The sequence below is a fragment of the Periplaneta americana genome, chromosome 13, assembly GCF_040183065.1.
Source record: "Periplaneta americana isolate PAMFEO1 chromosome 13, P.americana_PAMFEO1_priV1, whole genome shotgun sequence".
NCBI lineage: Eukaryota > Metazoa > Arthropoda > Insecta > Blattodea > Blattidae > Periplaneta > Periplaneta americana.
In genome coordinates, this window is record NC_091129.1 from 154,587,345 (window position 1) to 154,606,450 (window position 19,106).

Consider the following 19,106-nt stretch of genomic DNA (forward strand, 5'->3'; position numbering starts at 1 on the left):
AGTTGATTACATGAGGCAATCTTAGATATAGAAAATTGCTTTGGTCCTCCATCTGTAAACTGGTTTGTTTGCGTGTACCAGTACAGAGAGTTGGAATGTGACCACAGCTTTCTTGTCTAAGATGCACTACGAATCAATTAATTTATTACATCCATTAATTCAATACTGAAGCCGAGATGAAGCTCATGTAGTTATTAAGTACAATCATAATCGTCAAAATTGTGGATAACTTTCAGACTGTAGCCAACTGTTCACACTATTGAAAACACTAGCAGCATTCTTTGTGTGTAAATGATCTATTTAAATCCAAGTAATTGATAATATATTACAACTTGCAATAGCCCTTTGTCCTTACAATTAAAAAAAAAAAAAAAACTTTGTCTATGATGTATACAAATTTTGAATATGCTGTATCATTTGTTGGAAGTGGTATTAATAATGTTTATGTGAATTTAAATAATGTGTAATTATACCAACTTTTGAAGTTCTGTCACTACAGAATCTGCAATAAAAAAATCAATCACATGAGCCACTGTAAGCAACATTAAAATAACTAGAATTCTCATGTTATCGTCATTTCATATATTTAGAACATTAGAATTATGTTTTAAATTATAAATTAATTTATTAAAACGTATGCTTAAAATATCTGAATGTTTATCATATGATATTCTACAAATTTAATGAACCCGTCATTTGGTGGAAATTTAGTGACTTTAAATTATATTACATGGAGTGAGGGACATTCAATATATTTACATTCAGTAAAGAAGGATATACGAGATGGCAATTAATTCCATCCTCATTCAAAATTCTGGCTAACTAGTTGGGTAGCCTATACAGAGCAAAATCTCTCTATCTTGTGGAGATGTATAAAGGAATGGAGAATCATACTATACTTTTATTAAATGGAAGTGGAACATTACGGTTAATAATACTAATATTACATTAATTCAGCGTGTAAGGAAATGGGTAGGCCTAATATGCCTTTCAAATATATTGAAAAAACAAATAGGTAAGCCTTACATAAAAGTAACACATCCAAATAAATAATTTCATCATTAAAAGGAAGGACTATTTCTAACCATAACGTCCATAACTCTAATGTACACACTCAAAACTGGCATGCATAAAATGGAAATCTTGCCACATTATTTAGGAACAGGTTATATATTTCACACTTAGCAAATATATCAATAGTTTGTTTAGATATGTGCAGTTGTCCTGATATTTAAGATCACTGTTATGGATAATATATATTCACGTTTGTATATATGGTAAGTTTTTAATCTATCCATCCACATGTTTTATCTGAAAATTATTATGTTTAACAAGAACAACGGTCAAAATTATGGGAAATACAACATTAATTACATTTTACGTTTTGCAAAGAGAGAGAATAACATTCCTTAGCCTATACTGTATAGACACTTTTCATAATTTTTATTCTTTAACTAGCAAATGCAATGTAGCAAATATTTCACTTGAATTCGGATTATCTTAGGGTTCCCATACATCCTTATTTTTTTTTTGGCAAATATTATCATTCTAAATGCTAAAGAACAATCTGGCAGAAATTTTGAGGGTCTATTTGCTTGCCTGGAAATTTATCTTAAATATCGGTATTGTTGATTAATGTTTATAATAATACTTAGGCCTATAAGAAAAATAAAATAATTTAAGTTCTGTTCTTATTTTAATTTGTAAAACTTATTTAGATTTTCTTTGCAATTCCTGCTCACAATAATTATGCTGTAAGACCCTTTTCTCTTACTGAAGACGCAAATAGTACAAAGAAGAGGATCAGTGTAAAATCAGTTACAGGCAATACGTGTATCAGACTGATTTTTAGATATATAAATTACAAGATATTTTACAACCATCCAAAAATACAGAAGTAACAAAAAAAAATCGTATCAAAAGGAAAATATTCATTAATAGAACAGTGAGGTTAAATCAGAGTTTGTAGTAAAATAAATTCGAACAGCTTTAGAATGAGAGAAATTTATTTCTTTATTCATTTAATAAACTATATCAGATTTTTACACGGCATTCATATTTTGTGTAAATTAAATGGACATTATTGTGCTTACTTTCTTGTAAATAATTTGGACGTGTGTATGTATGTATGTATGTATGTATGTGTGTATGTATGTATATATATATATACTTTACATTTTGCATGGGTTATGTTAGCTCAGATGGTCAAAATACCGATATTATGTGTTCTGATTTTGGTGAACCGAAGAACTTTTAACTTATTTCATTAAGAAATTAAAATAATTTATATTAGGTGCCAAATCTAGGGTATTGTGTAAGACCATTTAAAAAAATGTCCAAGGCTTGTCAATACATTTTTCGTCATAAACTTCCTCCTATGTAATCATGAGAACTTTGTAACTAATTCAACAGTTCATAGTATTCAACAGTTCGTTAAAAAATTATTTTCATACTCCATTGGCATCGTGGTATCAAAACAGAGTGCATTATATGGCAGTAAAAATTTTTAAAGCCTTCCTATGGATATAAAAAATCAAACTCAAAACATAAGATTATTTGGGGTCAAATTAAAGAAGTACGTAATTTCTTACACCTTCCATTCTGTAGGTGGATTTATGACATTCAACAACAATGCATGAATATTTCTGTCTTTTTTAAAGTAACTCCTTGTGTTGTACTAGTATATTGTAAAATCCTTCTGTACTGTATACATTTCAACTAGACTGTGATTATTAATTAAAACTTTATGCTCGACCATGCCGAAATGTAGTAATTATACACCTGGTAGCAGCCCTTTAATGGACCTCATTAAAGTACACCTATTCATTAAAGTTCAGGTGTTCCACCAATCCGAAAACACCATTGTAGCAATATGAAAGCGCAAGTATCGATTATTCTCAGATATGCAATCGAAAGACAACTAGAGAACGTCATGGAGGCTGGAAATCCAATACTGTCGCAGAAGGTTATGTTCTGTTACTATAATAATTAGCGTTAATTGTAAATAATATTCAAATAAATTCAAATTGTCATCTCGTTTTTCAATGTCTAAATCAATTTCAAGGTTATATCAAGATTAATGTTTATTTTACTCTCTAGATTATATCAAGGTCAATGACATTTGTTTCTCGGAAAAAATCAATACTTTCGCGTCTGCGCACATCTCACAATTCCGCTCCCCAGTCAGATAAGAATAACATGAATACTTATGAATAATTTCAAGTTAGAAATATGGTCGAGCATAAAAAGTCGTGTGGAACTTGCCTATAATGGTAATTAAGACGCTCGTATGAAAATTATGAAACTCGCTTGCGCTCGTTTCATAAACATACTCGCGTCTTAATTACTACCATTATAGGCTCGTTGCATAATGTACTAATGCAGTACTACTAAGATTTTTTGACATGTTCCATATTCTAGCAGTGAAGCAAAATACAAATACCATGGAATGTAAATAAATACAACACAATACAATACACAAGCACAAAGATAGTGTAGTGCACACTGGTAAACAGGAAGGTTACTGGTATATGTTACTATCCATGTTCAGAGGTTTATTCCCTGAACTTAAATACAATAAATACCGATAATACATACTGCAATATAGTACTGTTTTACTTGTTTACTAAATTTTCTTCCTTTTACATGACAGCTCTCTTTTTATTAATTTGGTTAGGACTTGCCAACTATGAGACGTCACTTGAGTCCTTTCACCCACAACACAGTTTACATTTTGCTATCAAACTTTCATAAACAAGGGCTATGGTTTGCATTAATGTGGTGGAGTTGGGGTCTGGACTGTGGAATTCGCCGCTTGCTAAGCAAGTTAGGAACGTGTTGGGGGATGGGCCAGCCTCGCTTATCAGCACACATCGCTACCAACACTCATCAGACTTTGCACAACAGTAACTGGCAGTACAAACAAGACACCGCTCACCTGTGAATGGTTTATTCACTCATGATGTGTATCAAGTTATGTTTGATATTATTACATGATTTTGTAGTGTGATATAACCCTAAGAACCTCAAAGTACGCCGTTAAATGGCTCAAAATTATTTGAGATTATTCCAGATTCCAACTAGAACCCCAGTGTCCCAAAAATACATTTCTAAAGACTGTCCTCATTCTAGAATAAATACAGTTTATCACTATAAAAATTAATACAAATTTTGAAATTAGTTCATATGAACGTATCATTGGCGGCCGGGTAGCTTAGCTGGTAGAGCAACTGGCTACGGACTGGAAGGTCCGGGGTTCGATCCGAGGTGGTGACAGGATTTTTTCTCGTTGCCAAACTTTCAGAGGTTGCCAAGGTTCACTCAGCCTCTTATAAAATTGAGTACCGGGTCTTTCCCGGAGGTAAAAGACGGTCAGAGCGTGGTGCCGACCACACCACCTCATTCTAGTGCGGAGGTCATGGAAAACATGGGGCTCTACCTCCATGCCCCCAAGTGCCTTCATGGCATTTTACGGGGATACCTTTACCCTTTTACCTTTTATGAACGTATCATTTGATAGTAAACTTACATTTCTGCTTTGTTTCTTTATGTAGTGTAAAAAAACAAAAAGGTAAAGGCATCCCCGTAACATGCCATGAAGGCACTTGGGGGACATGGAAGTAGAGCCCCATGCTTTCCATGACCTCGGCACTAGAATGAAGTGGTGTGGTCAGCACCACGCTCTGACCGCCTTTTACCCCCGGGAAAGACCCGGTACTCAATTTTATAGGAGGCTGAGTGAACCTCGGGGCCGTTCTGAAAGTTTGGCAACGAGAAAAAGTCCTGTCACCACCTGGGATCGAACCCCAAACCTTCCAGTCCGTAGCCAGCTCCTCTACCAACTGAGCTACCCGGCCACCATTTATGTAGTGTAGTATCTGATTAATATTTTATGGGCATGATTCAAAATATTCAGTTTTAATAGAAGTTTGATATCATCTTTCAGAATTTATAATATAATTTACTATTCTTCAAACACCCAGAAACTTCTGCTTTCTAAAAATCAGGATTCTTGTGGTCTGCCAATGATATCAGTCTGTTGTTTAAAAAAAAAAATAAATATAGAAAGCTAGTATTATTATAGTACAAACAACAGATTTAGAGATTTTCACGTAAATGCACTTCATATTTTTAAACATCTGTCACACCAAGATTTGAGTTTGTCAACCATCTGAATTTATATATTGAGAAAATCCCAAATACATGCTACGTATATCAATTTCTTTCTATCTGACTTGACTTGTAAGTCCAGAGATGAAGCATGTGGATGTAATATATTAAAGAAAATGCTTACATAAGATATAAAGAACTGTCTACATTGAAATATCAGCTAAAATATCTATTTCTAAATCGATTTGTAAGTTTTCTCTAATGGAGAAAGAAATGCATTGTACTCAACTTAATGTCTAATGTTACAAAAATATCCTACATTTTTATAATTATACAGAGCTGTCTAAAATATCAGTTCCATGTTATATCCCCAGTCTCTTCTTTCCAGAAAGTTGCTGTGTTTATGGAGTAACAGTATTGCTCTTAAGGATGATGACAGGAAAAGTAATGCAAAATAGCCTATAGTATAATTAAAAAAACTAGCTGTCCGAAAAAAATTTTTACAGAATCAACATTGAAGATGCACGTATAATTCCACGCAATGAAAGTTGTCTAGGTTATATTACATAGATAAAATTGTGAGTGTTCTAAAATTAGAATTGTACAGTTTGCTTTAAATTTTTAATGGAAGTTATGTGTAATTTTAACGACATTTAAAATCTTTATTATATTATTATTATTACAATTATAATTATTACACTGTTATTTGATTTTATCCATATCAAAAGAAGTATTATGTCCATGAATCTAGAACATTTCTGGCTCTATGTACCTGAATAAAACCTGTTGACCTAAAGAATTAACTTAGAAATAAAGCAGTAAAAAAAAAAATAAAGTAAGAAGTAACTACATACATAAAATAAATTATGTTTGAAATTAGGTACACACGTCTAGTATGTGGTTAATTTTCAAAAGAAGTATCTACTAGGGCATTTGGTAAGTAATTGCAACAGTGTTGTAAATCAGTGCTCCTGGTGGTGACCATAGAAATCTTGTACTACGTAGGGTAATAGAGCACCGATTGGTTCAATACCGAAAGTCTCAAAGTAGCCATATTTTGTAAATACAGTGGCTGTTTCTGATTTATAGTAAACAATACAGCCCTAATGGTACGAATAAAGGTGCTTCATAAAAATCCAAGCTGCAAGAGAAAAACATGCAACTCAGTGCTTTGGGACATTACAAGAAGCCTGTGGGAGAGAAGTCCTACCGTACTGAACTATTACAAGATGGGTGGAAGCGAGGCATTCACTTTCAATCAAGAGTTGACATCTGAAGGGAGAGAGATATCCAGAAATGCTGCTGCAGATGGAGTCTGCTGTCTTCCAAGAATTTGACAACGTATTGTTGATTGGCAGGGGACTATATATGAAGTACCGGTATGTAATGTCAAAAGTAACCTAAATAGATTTAGTGTGAAACATTAACTATGTTGCCGTTACTTTTCGAATGCCCTAGTATTTTCTGCACTTTCATGACGATGTGTTTTCTGGAAAATCTAAATAATTTTGAAATGAATTTTGTCATATTCACATTGAAACAATGATTGGTAAGTGAGTTTTTTTTAACTTTAGTGTCCATAATATCTACTGCAATTACATTATCAGATTCTGTTAAAGTCTATAGTCCCGTCGCTCTAATTTCCGGCAGCCAATCACGTTGCAGGTCGGCTACATTTAAACGTGTGCGTCTTGTGATTCGCTGATGAAGGCGTTATTCATTTCTTAAGGTTCGATAAATATTTAATATAATCGCCCACCATTTTGGCTCTTTCGTTGGCATTCGCAGAAAGCACACGAAGACGTTACTTGCAGCTCAATTATTTGCTGAATTACAGTGCGTTTGATTTATTATCATAGGAGCTACGACATGATAATGTTTAACGGTGTGGCAAATAGATTCCTCGTCTGGTAGCTCGGCAACGAAAGAACAAAAATGGCGAACGATACTACCTACCTAGACTTTATAGAGCCTTCACTTCCTAAGATGTAAGCAAAGAGGAGGAGTCACGCCGGGAATAACAGCATCGCGATTATAATTATTATTATTTTATTATTATTACTATTACTATTATTATTATTATTATTATTATTATTATTATTATTATTATTATTATTATTATTATTATTCGGTTAAATTGGAAAATATTCAAATATCAATGGTGATATTGATTGTGAGTCTATCATAAACAACATCAGCCTTCGTATTCCTACAAAAGGTTTAAGATTTCAAAAAATTTTTTATAACAGAAATTCAAAATCACTTTCTCCAGTCTGTAGAGGCATAAAATATGCCAATTTGCATGGGCACAATTTAGATCCTTTTAAGGTATAGTTTCGTTTTGATTATTAGTATTTACTGTTCTTGTTATCTATTTTATTTATGTATGTTTTTGTTTATTTAAGATATTATTTATTTGTTTTTGCACCTTTGTATCTTCTTAGCATGCAGGCTTTCACGGCCGGTGTCTAGTTAGCCCGGAAGCTCTGTTTCAACTTTGTATTGTGTATTGTGCTGAACTATAATTGGCCTCTGGCTGTTGTTCAGCACACAAATATTAATAATAAATAATAAATAAAATAAAATAAATTATTGTTATTGTTGTTATTGTTATTGTTATTATTACTACTACTACTACTACTACTACTACTACTACTACTACTACTACTACTACTACTACTACTACTTCTACTACTACTACTACTACTACTACTACTACTACTACTCTTTATTATTAATTTTTTTGCTTGATTGTTCGTCATTCACCATTGTGAGGCCAGTTTACACCAATTTACTGACAGAGTCGTTACTCAGAACGCGCCATAAGAGGCTATGAAATATGATGATGATGATGATGATGATGATGATGATGATGGAGATGATGATGGAGATTTTGTTAGGATGTCACAGGGGAATCAGAACTCCCAGAGAAAACCCCTCCTCTCTTTTACTTGGACCACGGACTTGCCCAACACAAGTTATAAACACTATAAATTAGAGGTATGTCGGGGATCGAACCCAGAGCCACAGGTTATAAGTCCAGAACTCTAGCTACTAGACCACCGTGGCGGCTATTCTATTTATTATTATTATTATTATTATTATTATTATTATTATTATTACGCCTATTATTATTATTATTATTATTATTATTATTATTATTATTATTATTAAAGTAAAAGTAATTACTACCTACCACTTTAAATAATTACGTCTTACATTGAGCTTCTTATAAAAAGCCAACTTCATAAAAGCTTTTATGCTCGACCATGCCGAAATGTACTAATTATACACCTGGTAGCAGTCCTTTAATGCATGTCATTAAAGTACACCTACTCATTAAAGGTCAGGTCTTTCAGCCAATGACGACTCAGGTTACAACTGTTCAGCCAATGACAGGTCAGCTTTCTACCGTTATAAAACCGCAAGTATCGATTATTCTCGGATATGCAATCGAAAGAGAATTAGGGAAAAGTCACGGAGCCTGGAAATCCAATACTGTCGCAGAAGGTTATATTCTGTTACTATAATAATTAGCGTTAATTGTAAATTATATTCAAATAAATTCAATTTGTCATCTCGTTTTTCAATGTCTAATTTTATTTCAATGTTATCTCTGTAGGTTCTTATGGCCTAGTAAGGTCAATGTGAACATCTGTTCCTCGGAAAAAATCAATACTTTCGCGTCTGCGCACATCTCACAACATACGGGACATTGCTCCAGGTCAGATACAATAAAATTAATAATATCAAGTTAGAAATATTTGTCGATCATAAAAAGTCGTATGAAACTCTTCTATAATGGTAATTAAGAAGCTCGTATGAAAATTATGAAACTCGCTTGCTCTCGTTTCATAAATATCCATACTCACTTCTTAATTACCTTCATTATAGGCTCGTTGCATAATGTACTATTATGCTCGACCATGCCGAAATGTAGTAATTATACACCTGGTAGCAGTCAGTGGTGTATACTGGTTAAAGGGTTTGGGCTACCGCTGACCCTATTATTACACAAAATATATCTAACAATTACTTTAATTTTAATTACTATGGTAATAATACAAAATTATTACATTATGTTATATTATAAACTTTTTCTTTTGTAATTTCCTTGGGCTACCGGCGGTAGCCCCGGTAGCCCGCAAAATACGTCCCTGGTAGCAGTCCTTTAATGCATGTCATTAAAGTACATCTACTCATTAAAGTTCAGGTGTTCAGCCAATGACAAGTCAGCTTTGTACCGTTATATCGATTATTCTCGGATGTGCAATCGAAAGACAATTAGCGAAAAGTCACGGAGGCTGGAAATCCAATACTGTCGCAGAAGGTTATGTTCTGTTACTATAATAATTAGCGTTAATTGTAAATTATATTCAAATAAATTCAATTTGTCATCTCGTTTTTCAATTCTAAATCAATTTCCAGATTATATCAGAGTAATCTTCATCTTATTCTCTGCCAAGGTCAATGACATTCGGCCTCGGAAAAAATCAATACTTTCGCGTCTGCGCACATCTCACAATTCAGGTCAGTTCGCACATAACCATATACTTACAACTTACTTACAAATGGCTTTTAAGGAACCCGAAGGTTCATTGCCGCCCTCACATAAGCCCGCCATCGGTCCCTATCCTGTGCAAGATTAAGCCAGTCTCTATCATCATACCCCACCTCCCTCAAATCCATTTTAATATTATCCTCCCATCTACGTCTCGGCCTCCCTAAAGGTCTTTTTCCCTCCGGTCTCCCAACTAACACTCTATATGCATTTCTGGATTCGCCCATACGTGCTACATGCCCTGCCCATCTCAAACGTCTGGATTTCAAGTTCCTAATTATGTCAGGTGAAGAATACAATGCGTGCAGTTCTGTGTTGTGTAACTTTCTCCATTCTCCTGTAACTTCATCCCGCTTAGCCCCAAATATTTTCCTAAGCACCTTATTCTCAAACACCCTTAACCTATGTTCCTCTCTCAGAGTGAGAGTCCAAGTTTCACAGCCATATAGAAGAACCGGTAATATAACTGTTTTATAAATTCTAACTTTCAGATTTTTGGACAGCAGACTGGATGATAAGAGCTTCTCAACCGAATAATAACACGCATTCCCCATATTTATTCTGCGTTTAATTTCCTCCCGAGTGTCATTTATATTTGTTACTGTTGCTCCAAGATATTTGAATTTTTCCACCTCTTCGAAAGATAAATCTCCAATATTTATATTTCCATTTCGTACAATATTCCCGTCACGAGACATAATCATATACTTTGTCTTTTCGGGATTTACTTCCAAACCGATCGCTTTACTTGCTTCAAGTAAAATTTCCGTGTTTTCCCTAACCGTTTGTGTATTTTCTCCTAACATATTCACGTCATCTGCATAGACAAGAAGCTGATGTAGCCCGTTCAATTCCAAACCCTGCCTGTTATCCTGAACTTTCCTAATGGCATATTCTAAAGCGAAGTTAAAAAGTAAAGGTGATAGTGCATCTCCCTGCTTTAGCCCGCAGTGAATTGGAAAAGGATCAGATAGAAACTGACCTATACGGACTCTGCTGTATGTTTCACTGAGACACATTTTAATTAATCGAACTAGTTTCTTGGGAATACCAAATTCAATAACAATATCATATAATACTTCCCTCTTAACCGAGTCATATGCCTTTTTGAAATCTATGAATAACTGATGTACTGTACCCTTATACTCCCATTTTTTCTCCATTATCTGCCGAATACAAAAAATCTGATCAATAGTCGATCTATTACGCCGAAAACCGCACTGATAATCCCCAATAATTTCATCTACGTACGGAGTTAATCTCCTCAAAAGAATATTGGACAAAATTTTGTACGACGTCAACAAAAGTGATATTCCTCGAAAGTTACCACAGTTGGTTTTGTCCCCCTTTTTAAAAATAGGTACAATTATGGACTCCTTCCATTGTTCTGGTACAATTTCCTTTTCCCAAATAGCAAGTACAAGTTTATAAATTTCGCTATATAATGCACTTCCACCCTCTTGTATTAATTCTGCTGGAATTTGATCGATACCTGGAGACTTGTACTTTTTCAGATTTTCTATCGCAATTTCGACTTCTGAAAGGGTGGGTTCGGGTATAAATGGCTCAGCAGTTTGTATTTCAATATCGTCCCGATCATTTCTATTTGGCCTATGTACATTTAGTAGTTGCGCAAAATAGTTTTTCCATCTGTTTAGGATTGATGGAGGGTCTGCAAGCAAGTCACCATTCTCATCCTTGATCACGTTTACCCTTGACTGATATCCGTTCTTAAATTCCTTTATACCCTTATATAAATCTCGAATGTTTTTATTCTTACTATTTGTTTCTACCTCATTCAGTTTTTCCTTCAAGTAACCTCTCTTTTTATTCCTAAGTGTACGACTTGCTTCCCGTCTTTCATTGAAATAATTATCTCTCTTCTCCTCAACTGGATCCTGTAAGAATTTCAATTTTGCCTGTTTCCTTCTTTCTACTACCATGCAACAATGTTCATCAAACCACGGTTTCTTTTTCTTAGTTTCATAATAACCTATGCTCTGCTCAGCTGCAATTTTGATACTATCTCTGATATTTTCCCACACGCTATTAACATCTAATTCTTTCTCAACTTCGTCGGAACTTTCTAAAGTGGCAAACCTATTCGAAATTTCGACCTGATAATTTTGCTTAGCTTCCTCGTCCTTTAATTTCAAAATATTGAATTTAGTAATATTAACTTGTTGCTCTACTCGCTTGGCTACTGATAATCTTTCTCTTAATTCTCCAATCACCAAATAATGGTCAGAATTACAGTCTGCACCCCTGAAAGTTCGAATATCTACTATACTAGTATGTCTCCGTTTATCTATCAAGATGTGATCTATTTGGTTGTGTGTCAATGCATCTGGAGAAGTCCAAGTATATTTATGTATATCCTTATGGGGGAATGTTGTACTTTTGACAATTAAATTTTTCGATGTGGCAAAGTTGACTAATCTAACTCCATTGTCACTACTAATTGCGTGTAGGCTCTCTTTTCCAATAGTTGGTCTAAAAATATCCTCCCGTCCTACTTTAGCGTTGAAATCCCCCAATAAAATTTTCATGTGATACCTAGGGAACTGATCAAAAGTATGTTCCAATTCCTCATAGAAGCTATCCTTTATATAGTCGTCTTTCTCTTCTGTAGGGGCGTGAGCATTTATAACTATGATGTCGCACCATCTACCCTTAAGTACTAAATATGATAACCTGTCACTGATAAATTCGACCTTTTTTACTGCTGATTTTATTCTTTTATGTACAAAGAATCCTGTTCCTAATTGGTGATTATTGTTTCCTTCCCCATAATACAACAAGTAATCTCCTATTTGTGATATGCCATTCCCATCTAACCTAACCTCTTGTACTCCCACAAAGTCTATTCTATATCTAGCTAGTTCTTTTGCTACTAATGTTACCCCTCCTGTTCTATAAAGACTAGTTACGTTCCAAGTGCCAAATCTCAAAACCTTATTCCTTTGCTGTGGTCGTGCCAGAGAATCAGTCCTATTCCGAGGCTTACTGTAGGAATTCGTAACAAGCTGTTTTTTACGGTGATGAGTTGTTAGCCCTTCGCCCAACCCCCAAGCTGGAGGACCACCCCTTATCGGCTGTCCACGACTGCTTATTCAATATATTCGCAGCTACCCTCCATATCTGGAGGCCGTCTCCTCTATCCGCAACCTGAGGACGCGCCATGCCGTGGTGATAGGGACCCACCATACATGGACATAACCATAAGAAGACCTAATTTTAAATACGGTAATTTTAAGTTAGAAATATGGTCGAGCATAAAAAGTCGTATGAAACTTGCCTATAATGGTAATTAAGACGCTCGTATGAAAATTATGAAACTCGTTTGCTCTCGTTTCATAAACAATCATACTTGCGTCTTAACTGCTACCATTATAGGCTCGTTGCATAATGTACTATTAACTTCATGTCACTCTTACGCATGCATGCACGCACACAAAGACACACATACCGGTGTACACACTGTTTCAGAAAATGAGAAGCAAGTTAACAAGCCTTGGCAAGTTAATACACGGCATCTATGTAAAATGAAGTAAGTAAACATATATACACATTCACTCATATGTACCTAAGTCTTACTTTAGGAATAGGAGAAAGCAGTAAAGTTTTCTCGAGTATTCTGAAGTTAAAAGAAATAGACTAGCCTATGCAAGCATTAATTCTTACAATTGTTTTTTTTATTTTTCTGTTAGTGTGGATGTAAAATACCTTCATCGTGGTTTTAATTGCAATTAACAAAACGACTAACTGTAATAATAATAATAATAATAATAATAATAATAATAATAATAATAATAATAATAATAATAATAATAATAATAATTTATTTATTTAGAATATTAACGTGCAAAACAACAGCAAAAGGCCAATAATATATAATAACAATAATAATAATAATAATAATAATAATAATAATAATAATAATAATGTGACTAACGTTATTTTCATATAAAACTATATTTCTAAGATTATGCAAATCGTAGTTAAATTAATATGACTACCTATGTAACTATAATCATTATAAAAACAGATTTGCTTTGAAAGGATCCTTATGCTAATATCAATAACAATACGGTAATCGTAATTGTTAAACTTTTTTTGTTAGTGGGTGATTGTTAATGGAAGGTAATGATCTGAAAACGCAGTATTTTAAACGAAACCTATACTAAATTTTAGTATTTTAAGAAATGGCTCCAAGCAATCTATGAATAATTCATGACGATGTCACTATGCTCAAATTGCAGTTACCGGCAACACTGGTGTAATATCATCGTTAATAACCGGTATGCGTGAATGACCTAGGTTCGAATCTCCTTACCTTTCAATTTTTAAAAATTTAAGTTGTATTGTTCAAGAAATTTAATTAGTTATTTTTAATACAAATAAACTTTTGTAAACATGTCTTGGATTTACCAGAAATTTATCTTTAGAAATTTAAGATTTATGATGATGATAATGATGATCGCTCAATCATCATCATCATCGCTATCACTATTATTATTATCGTCACTATCACCATCACTATTATTATTATTATTATTATTATTATTATTATTATTGTTATTATTATTATTATTATTATTATTATTATTATTATTATTATTATTATTATTATTATTATATGTTTTTGAGTCTATGAGCACTCTTACAATCCGTAATTTAGTATAAGTGCAATTAAAATATCTCATTTCCAGATCACAGAGTTCCTTTGATAGATATAAGACAGAGAGATATTTGGTAGGGCATATAATTATGTTATAGCTTGTAGGGTAATATGTGGAATAACGAATGTGATAATTATAGGCCTAAGTGTTGAAAACCAAAACCGTTGTAATAAGAAGACATAATTAAGAAAAAATATATATTATACAACGAAATTTATTAATTTTATTTGAAATAATGGCCATAGCTAAACTACCTACTATTTCTTTACAGAACTGGAAAATGTGGATGTCGTAATTGTTATCTTTTATAAAAGAATAAATGTTTTTTATTTACTGCACATTTTTAATGCATGCTATTACACAAAAACCGGATAACTTCTAGTATTAGTCAGTAATTCATAATTTATCATCTATGTAGTCTATGTTGAATTTAAGTACATGGTGACATATGTATAGGGGAGACTGGGGATATTCGATACACAGGGATATATTATGATATATTTTGGCCCGATCATTGACTTCACTGTTCTGTGATTAATATGTTATAATAATCACTTCCTATTGATGGTTTATTGTCACTTGTAGGAAGTATGGAATTAAAGAATTTGATCTACAGTTAGAATTGCAATCCTGACCGATCAAAGTAAATAGGCCTATTACGTAAAATATTAATTGCTTTTTGTGTGTTCAAAAAAGTGTTTAAATTGCGTATTTTGTTAATGTTATCAATAAGCTCTGTGTAACTGTAGTTGTGTAAAGAAAGCTACATTTAAGGCTACAATATTAATTTTTTATCCATGTGTATCAAGCATTCCCAGTTTCACCTACTACCTACGTAATTCTCTAGGAAACCCACACTGAAGAAAGCACAACTTTATTTTGCTTCACTGGCTTCTGTGAGATTTTATACGCACGCACACACACACACATAGTGATAAATACGTGGCTTTAATTTGCAGTCAGAAATACTTTAAATTAAAAAAAATTGTCTGACTCTTATCTGTATAATTACTGCACTCTCATACTTCTCCCCCTCCCCTTCTTGTTACCAATTAGACCTAGTCAATTACCAACGTAACATCCATGCTAAAATTAGGCTAGGCCTGCACGATGAAATAATAGGGAAGTGGTCCGTTTCCCTGTTATTACATCCTAGTCTCTTGAGTGTTATATTTGGTACCGTGGTAATTTCATAGAAGACGGGCACCTGGTTGGATGTACTAAGTATTACCAACTTTTTTACTTTAGAGTTAAATGTTAGTGATTTTTAGTGACTTTTATATGTTAGTTCTAGGTTTTTATACGAGGTGTCGCATTGATGATGTTTCAATTTGATTGGTTATAGTTGTCATTTGTTCTAGAATTTTCGTTAATTTTGAATGGGTAATGACGTTGTTAATTGTTCTTGGTTGTTTGAAGTGAGTGGTGTTATGCTGTTTTGCTGGCTAAAGCTATTGGAAGTTTGTCATTTTATGATTTTCCTTCGATTTCAATGGTTATAGTTGTCATCATGTGTTCTAGAATTTTCGTTAATTTTGAATGGATAATGACGTCAGTAAGTTGTTCTTGGTTGTTTGACGTGAGTGGTGTTAAATTGTGTTTGATGGGTAAACCTATTGAAAGTTTGTCATTTTATGATATTTGTGAAAGATGTGTGAACATAGAACAGAGTATTACATTTTATGTCGATTTTGGTTCAGTTCTTTCGCTGGTGAATAAAAATTGTATCGATTGTTGACGAGAAAACTGTTCCTGAGATTCCGAGGAATTGTTCATTGAATTCTCCATACAAGTTAAGGTGTAATAAGAGTTCAAAGAGAATTTCATTTTGTGTAAATACATGGTTTAGTTATGTGAACTTAACTGTACGACAAAGTGGTGGTTTAGTTCTTTGTTGGCTGCATGCTTTAAGTTCAGATTGCCTTGAAGCCTGTGTCATAATGCAAGTGAAGTGATTGTCTTTGAAGACGTCAATGAGGATTGAATTTTGTTTGATTAGGTGATAAAATATTGTTTTGTTTTGTGTTTTAGTGATTTGTGGGGGTAAAGTGCGGGCGAAAACTGCCAGAAAAGTACTACCAACTATGAAGTTCAAATGCCACCAAACACCATAAAAATCAAAGATGAAAAATTAAACATATTTTCATTTTTTGAAAGGCTTTTTCTTTCTTAAAAAATATGAATATATGTTTAATTTTCCATCTTTGATTTTGTAATGTTTGGTGACATTTGAACTTCATAGTTGGCAGAACGTTTTGGTAGTTTTCGTCAGCCATGTTGGATTTTGCCCGTCTTCTAGGAAATTACCGGTACCGTAAACTGGGGTTACTTTGACCACAGAGGAAACTTTGACCATTTTTTCAGATAATCATATTTAGGTTTCTACATGCTGCACTTGTTATAGATGGAGGTAAATTTTGTATGAGAATGATTTTATGATAATTTACCTCCATCTATAACAAATGCAGCATGTAGAAACCTAAATATGATTTTCTGAAAAAATGGTCAAAGTTTCCTCTGTGCTCAAAGTAACCCCAGTTTATGGTACGAAATATGGGAGTGGGTGTCTACAACAGTGCATTAGAAAAAATAGATAAATAATCAAATGATTTTATGATGAAAGTATTTTTGTGATTGAATACTAAAACCAGCATGGGAACAGATGTATTATAGGCACCACCCTCCTGATTGGTTGAATAGCATGATTATATTGGTGTTACAATCGATATTGGTGTAGCCAATTCTAAACGCATCGACAGTTTTCGTAGCATCATATTGCAGGGAATACTATTCTTTTACAAGATACAAGTATTTCGTAAAACACGAGTATTTTCCCTGGACCAAAAATACAATACGAGGAATAATTTTTTTTTTTCTTGGTAGCATTTACACCTTATCGATGATCGATTACAGCTTATCGATAACCTTTTATATAGATTGTAACATCAAACTATTATATTAATGCAATTTAACTATTCAGGAGAGTGGCCTCTATAATACATCTGTTCCAAAGGTACGAATCATTTTGTATATTTATTATTATTTAGAAAAGCCAATCATACAAAAGAAAATTACGCTTTCTTCAGTGTAGTTTTTCTGGAGAATTACCCGACCGTTCAGTGCAAACTGGGCATAATTACCTACCGACTAATACTAAATGTATTCCGAAATATCCATAAAATATGGCAAGAAGTTGGGAGCTTTTGTGAAGAAGCTGTAATATTATTACATTGATTATATTAGCGAATAATGGAATTTACAATTATGCTTAAAATACAAAATGAAAATTATGGGTGTCAATGAATTAACAGAAACATACTGTAAGGAATGTGTAGCCATAATTATTATGTTTATAACACACAACTTGGGTGTACTGTACAGCTTGCAATATGCACTATAGAGGTTATGTTCAATCAACGGCACGCAATGCCAACATGAGTACTCACTCGGGTGGGGTGCCTCGTAAGTTGAAAGATGTGAAAACCAGCTCAACACGTTGTCTCTGCCCTGCCAGGAATGTGTAGATGCACTGACGGGAGTGGCCAGCAGGGTTCACAAAACTGGGCGCAGTGAAGGTTCCGTTCTGTGGACCGCCCGGACGACTCACAAATGTACGGTCACACTCTGCAGAAACAAGAGTTGGGCATCAGCTTCACCCAAAAGTCACTACCACTAATAGAAGAACAAACACAACAATCAAAATTATTGCTCTGTTAGAGTTTAGTAGCGAAATGTAGATGTCAATGTTGGCAGAGAGGATAAATTTTGACACTGAGGGTAACGTGGAACAAACACCGACCGTCTAAACCAGTGATCGGCATTTCTTAACCCTACACAAGCAGGGCGAAAGGTTAAGACATGATCTCCCTCCTCTTAGCCATCACTTGTTCATTCAACGTTAAGCAGCAAGGAAAAGTATAATGGATAGTTTACTGTTAAGCAGTTTGGGTATCACATAAGCACGTGCACGTTTAAGCTTACATACTATTTTTTATGTTAGGTCCTACTCAGTGGCGATTTCTCTTAAGGAGCACAGGAGTAGTGCACCACCTCTTCAAATAACACACGTTTTTAAATTTAAATAAATGAGCTGCAGTAGACTATGTGAGCGACATAATTCTTTATTATAATACTATGTAAAAATAACAGTGCATGTGTAGGCCTACTGCTCTTGTTGACGCCTCGGACTTGCGTTTACCGCTCGACACTTGAGACACACTGTTCTATTCGAGCATGCGCAGTAGTACTGTTTCACTGGCAGGCTTTGGAGCATGAGGCAGTACGGTGCAAAGACGTTATGGTACGGTGTGCGTAGGAGGGGTTAAGAGTAGAGTTGGGTCGATTCGTGAACGAATCGTTCATTCGAACGACTAATAATAAAGAATCGATTCGTGGTATCAACGAATCGTCGTTCAAAAGAATCGTAACGAATCGTCGTTCAAAAGAATAGTAACGAATTGACATGGTATCGTAACCCACGATTCTATTTACTTGTTTGATGTAACCTGTCAACGGACATTTCCGAACCGTGCCGAATATTCCCGAGCGAGAGTGAAATCAAAATACTGCATTTGTTAAGTATGGAAAATAATTAAGACAAATCTGAAATTTGCATAGTTAAATAGAGATGTAATGCAAAAAAATGTACTTCGTAATAAGGTTCAGTTGATAAATTATAACTTAGAAACATTATCTTGGGTAATTTTGTAGACTAATGGAGGTCATGCTGAATGGTTCCAGCCAATGAGAAAGAG

General features: G+C 34.0%; 1 protein-coding gene across 8 annotated transcripts in view; it reads right to left on the reverse strand.

Annotated features, from left to right (window-relative positions):
* The window catches only part of LOC138712568 (cubilin), a 909,639-nt gene that overhangs the window by 107,374 nt on the left and 783,159 nt on the right, over positions 1 to 19,106 (reverse strand). For 7 of the 8 annotated variants that reach the window (XR_011335744.1, XR_011335745.1, XM_069844493.1 and 4 more), the window contains one exon: positions 17,799 to 17,976. Coding sequence is in view for 5 of the 8 variants with exons in the window: in XM_069844493.1 (XP_069700594.1) it covers positions 17,799 to 17,976 (178 nt within the window). In the remaining 3 variants the exon portion in view is untranslated. Of the gene's footprint in view, positions 1 to 17,798; positions 17,977 to 18,151; positions 18,240 to 19,106 lie in introns of those variants that run through there. The other variant, XM_069844497.1, reaches the window with a different exon arrangement.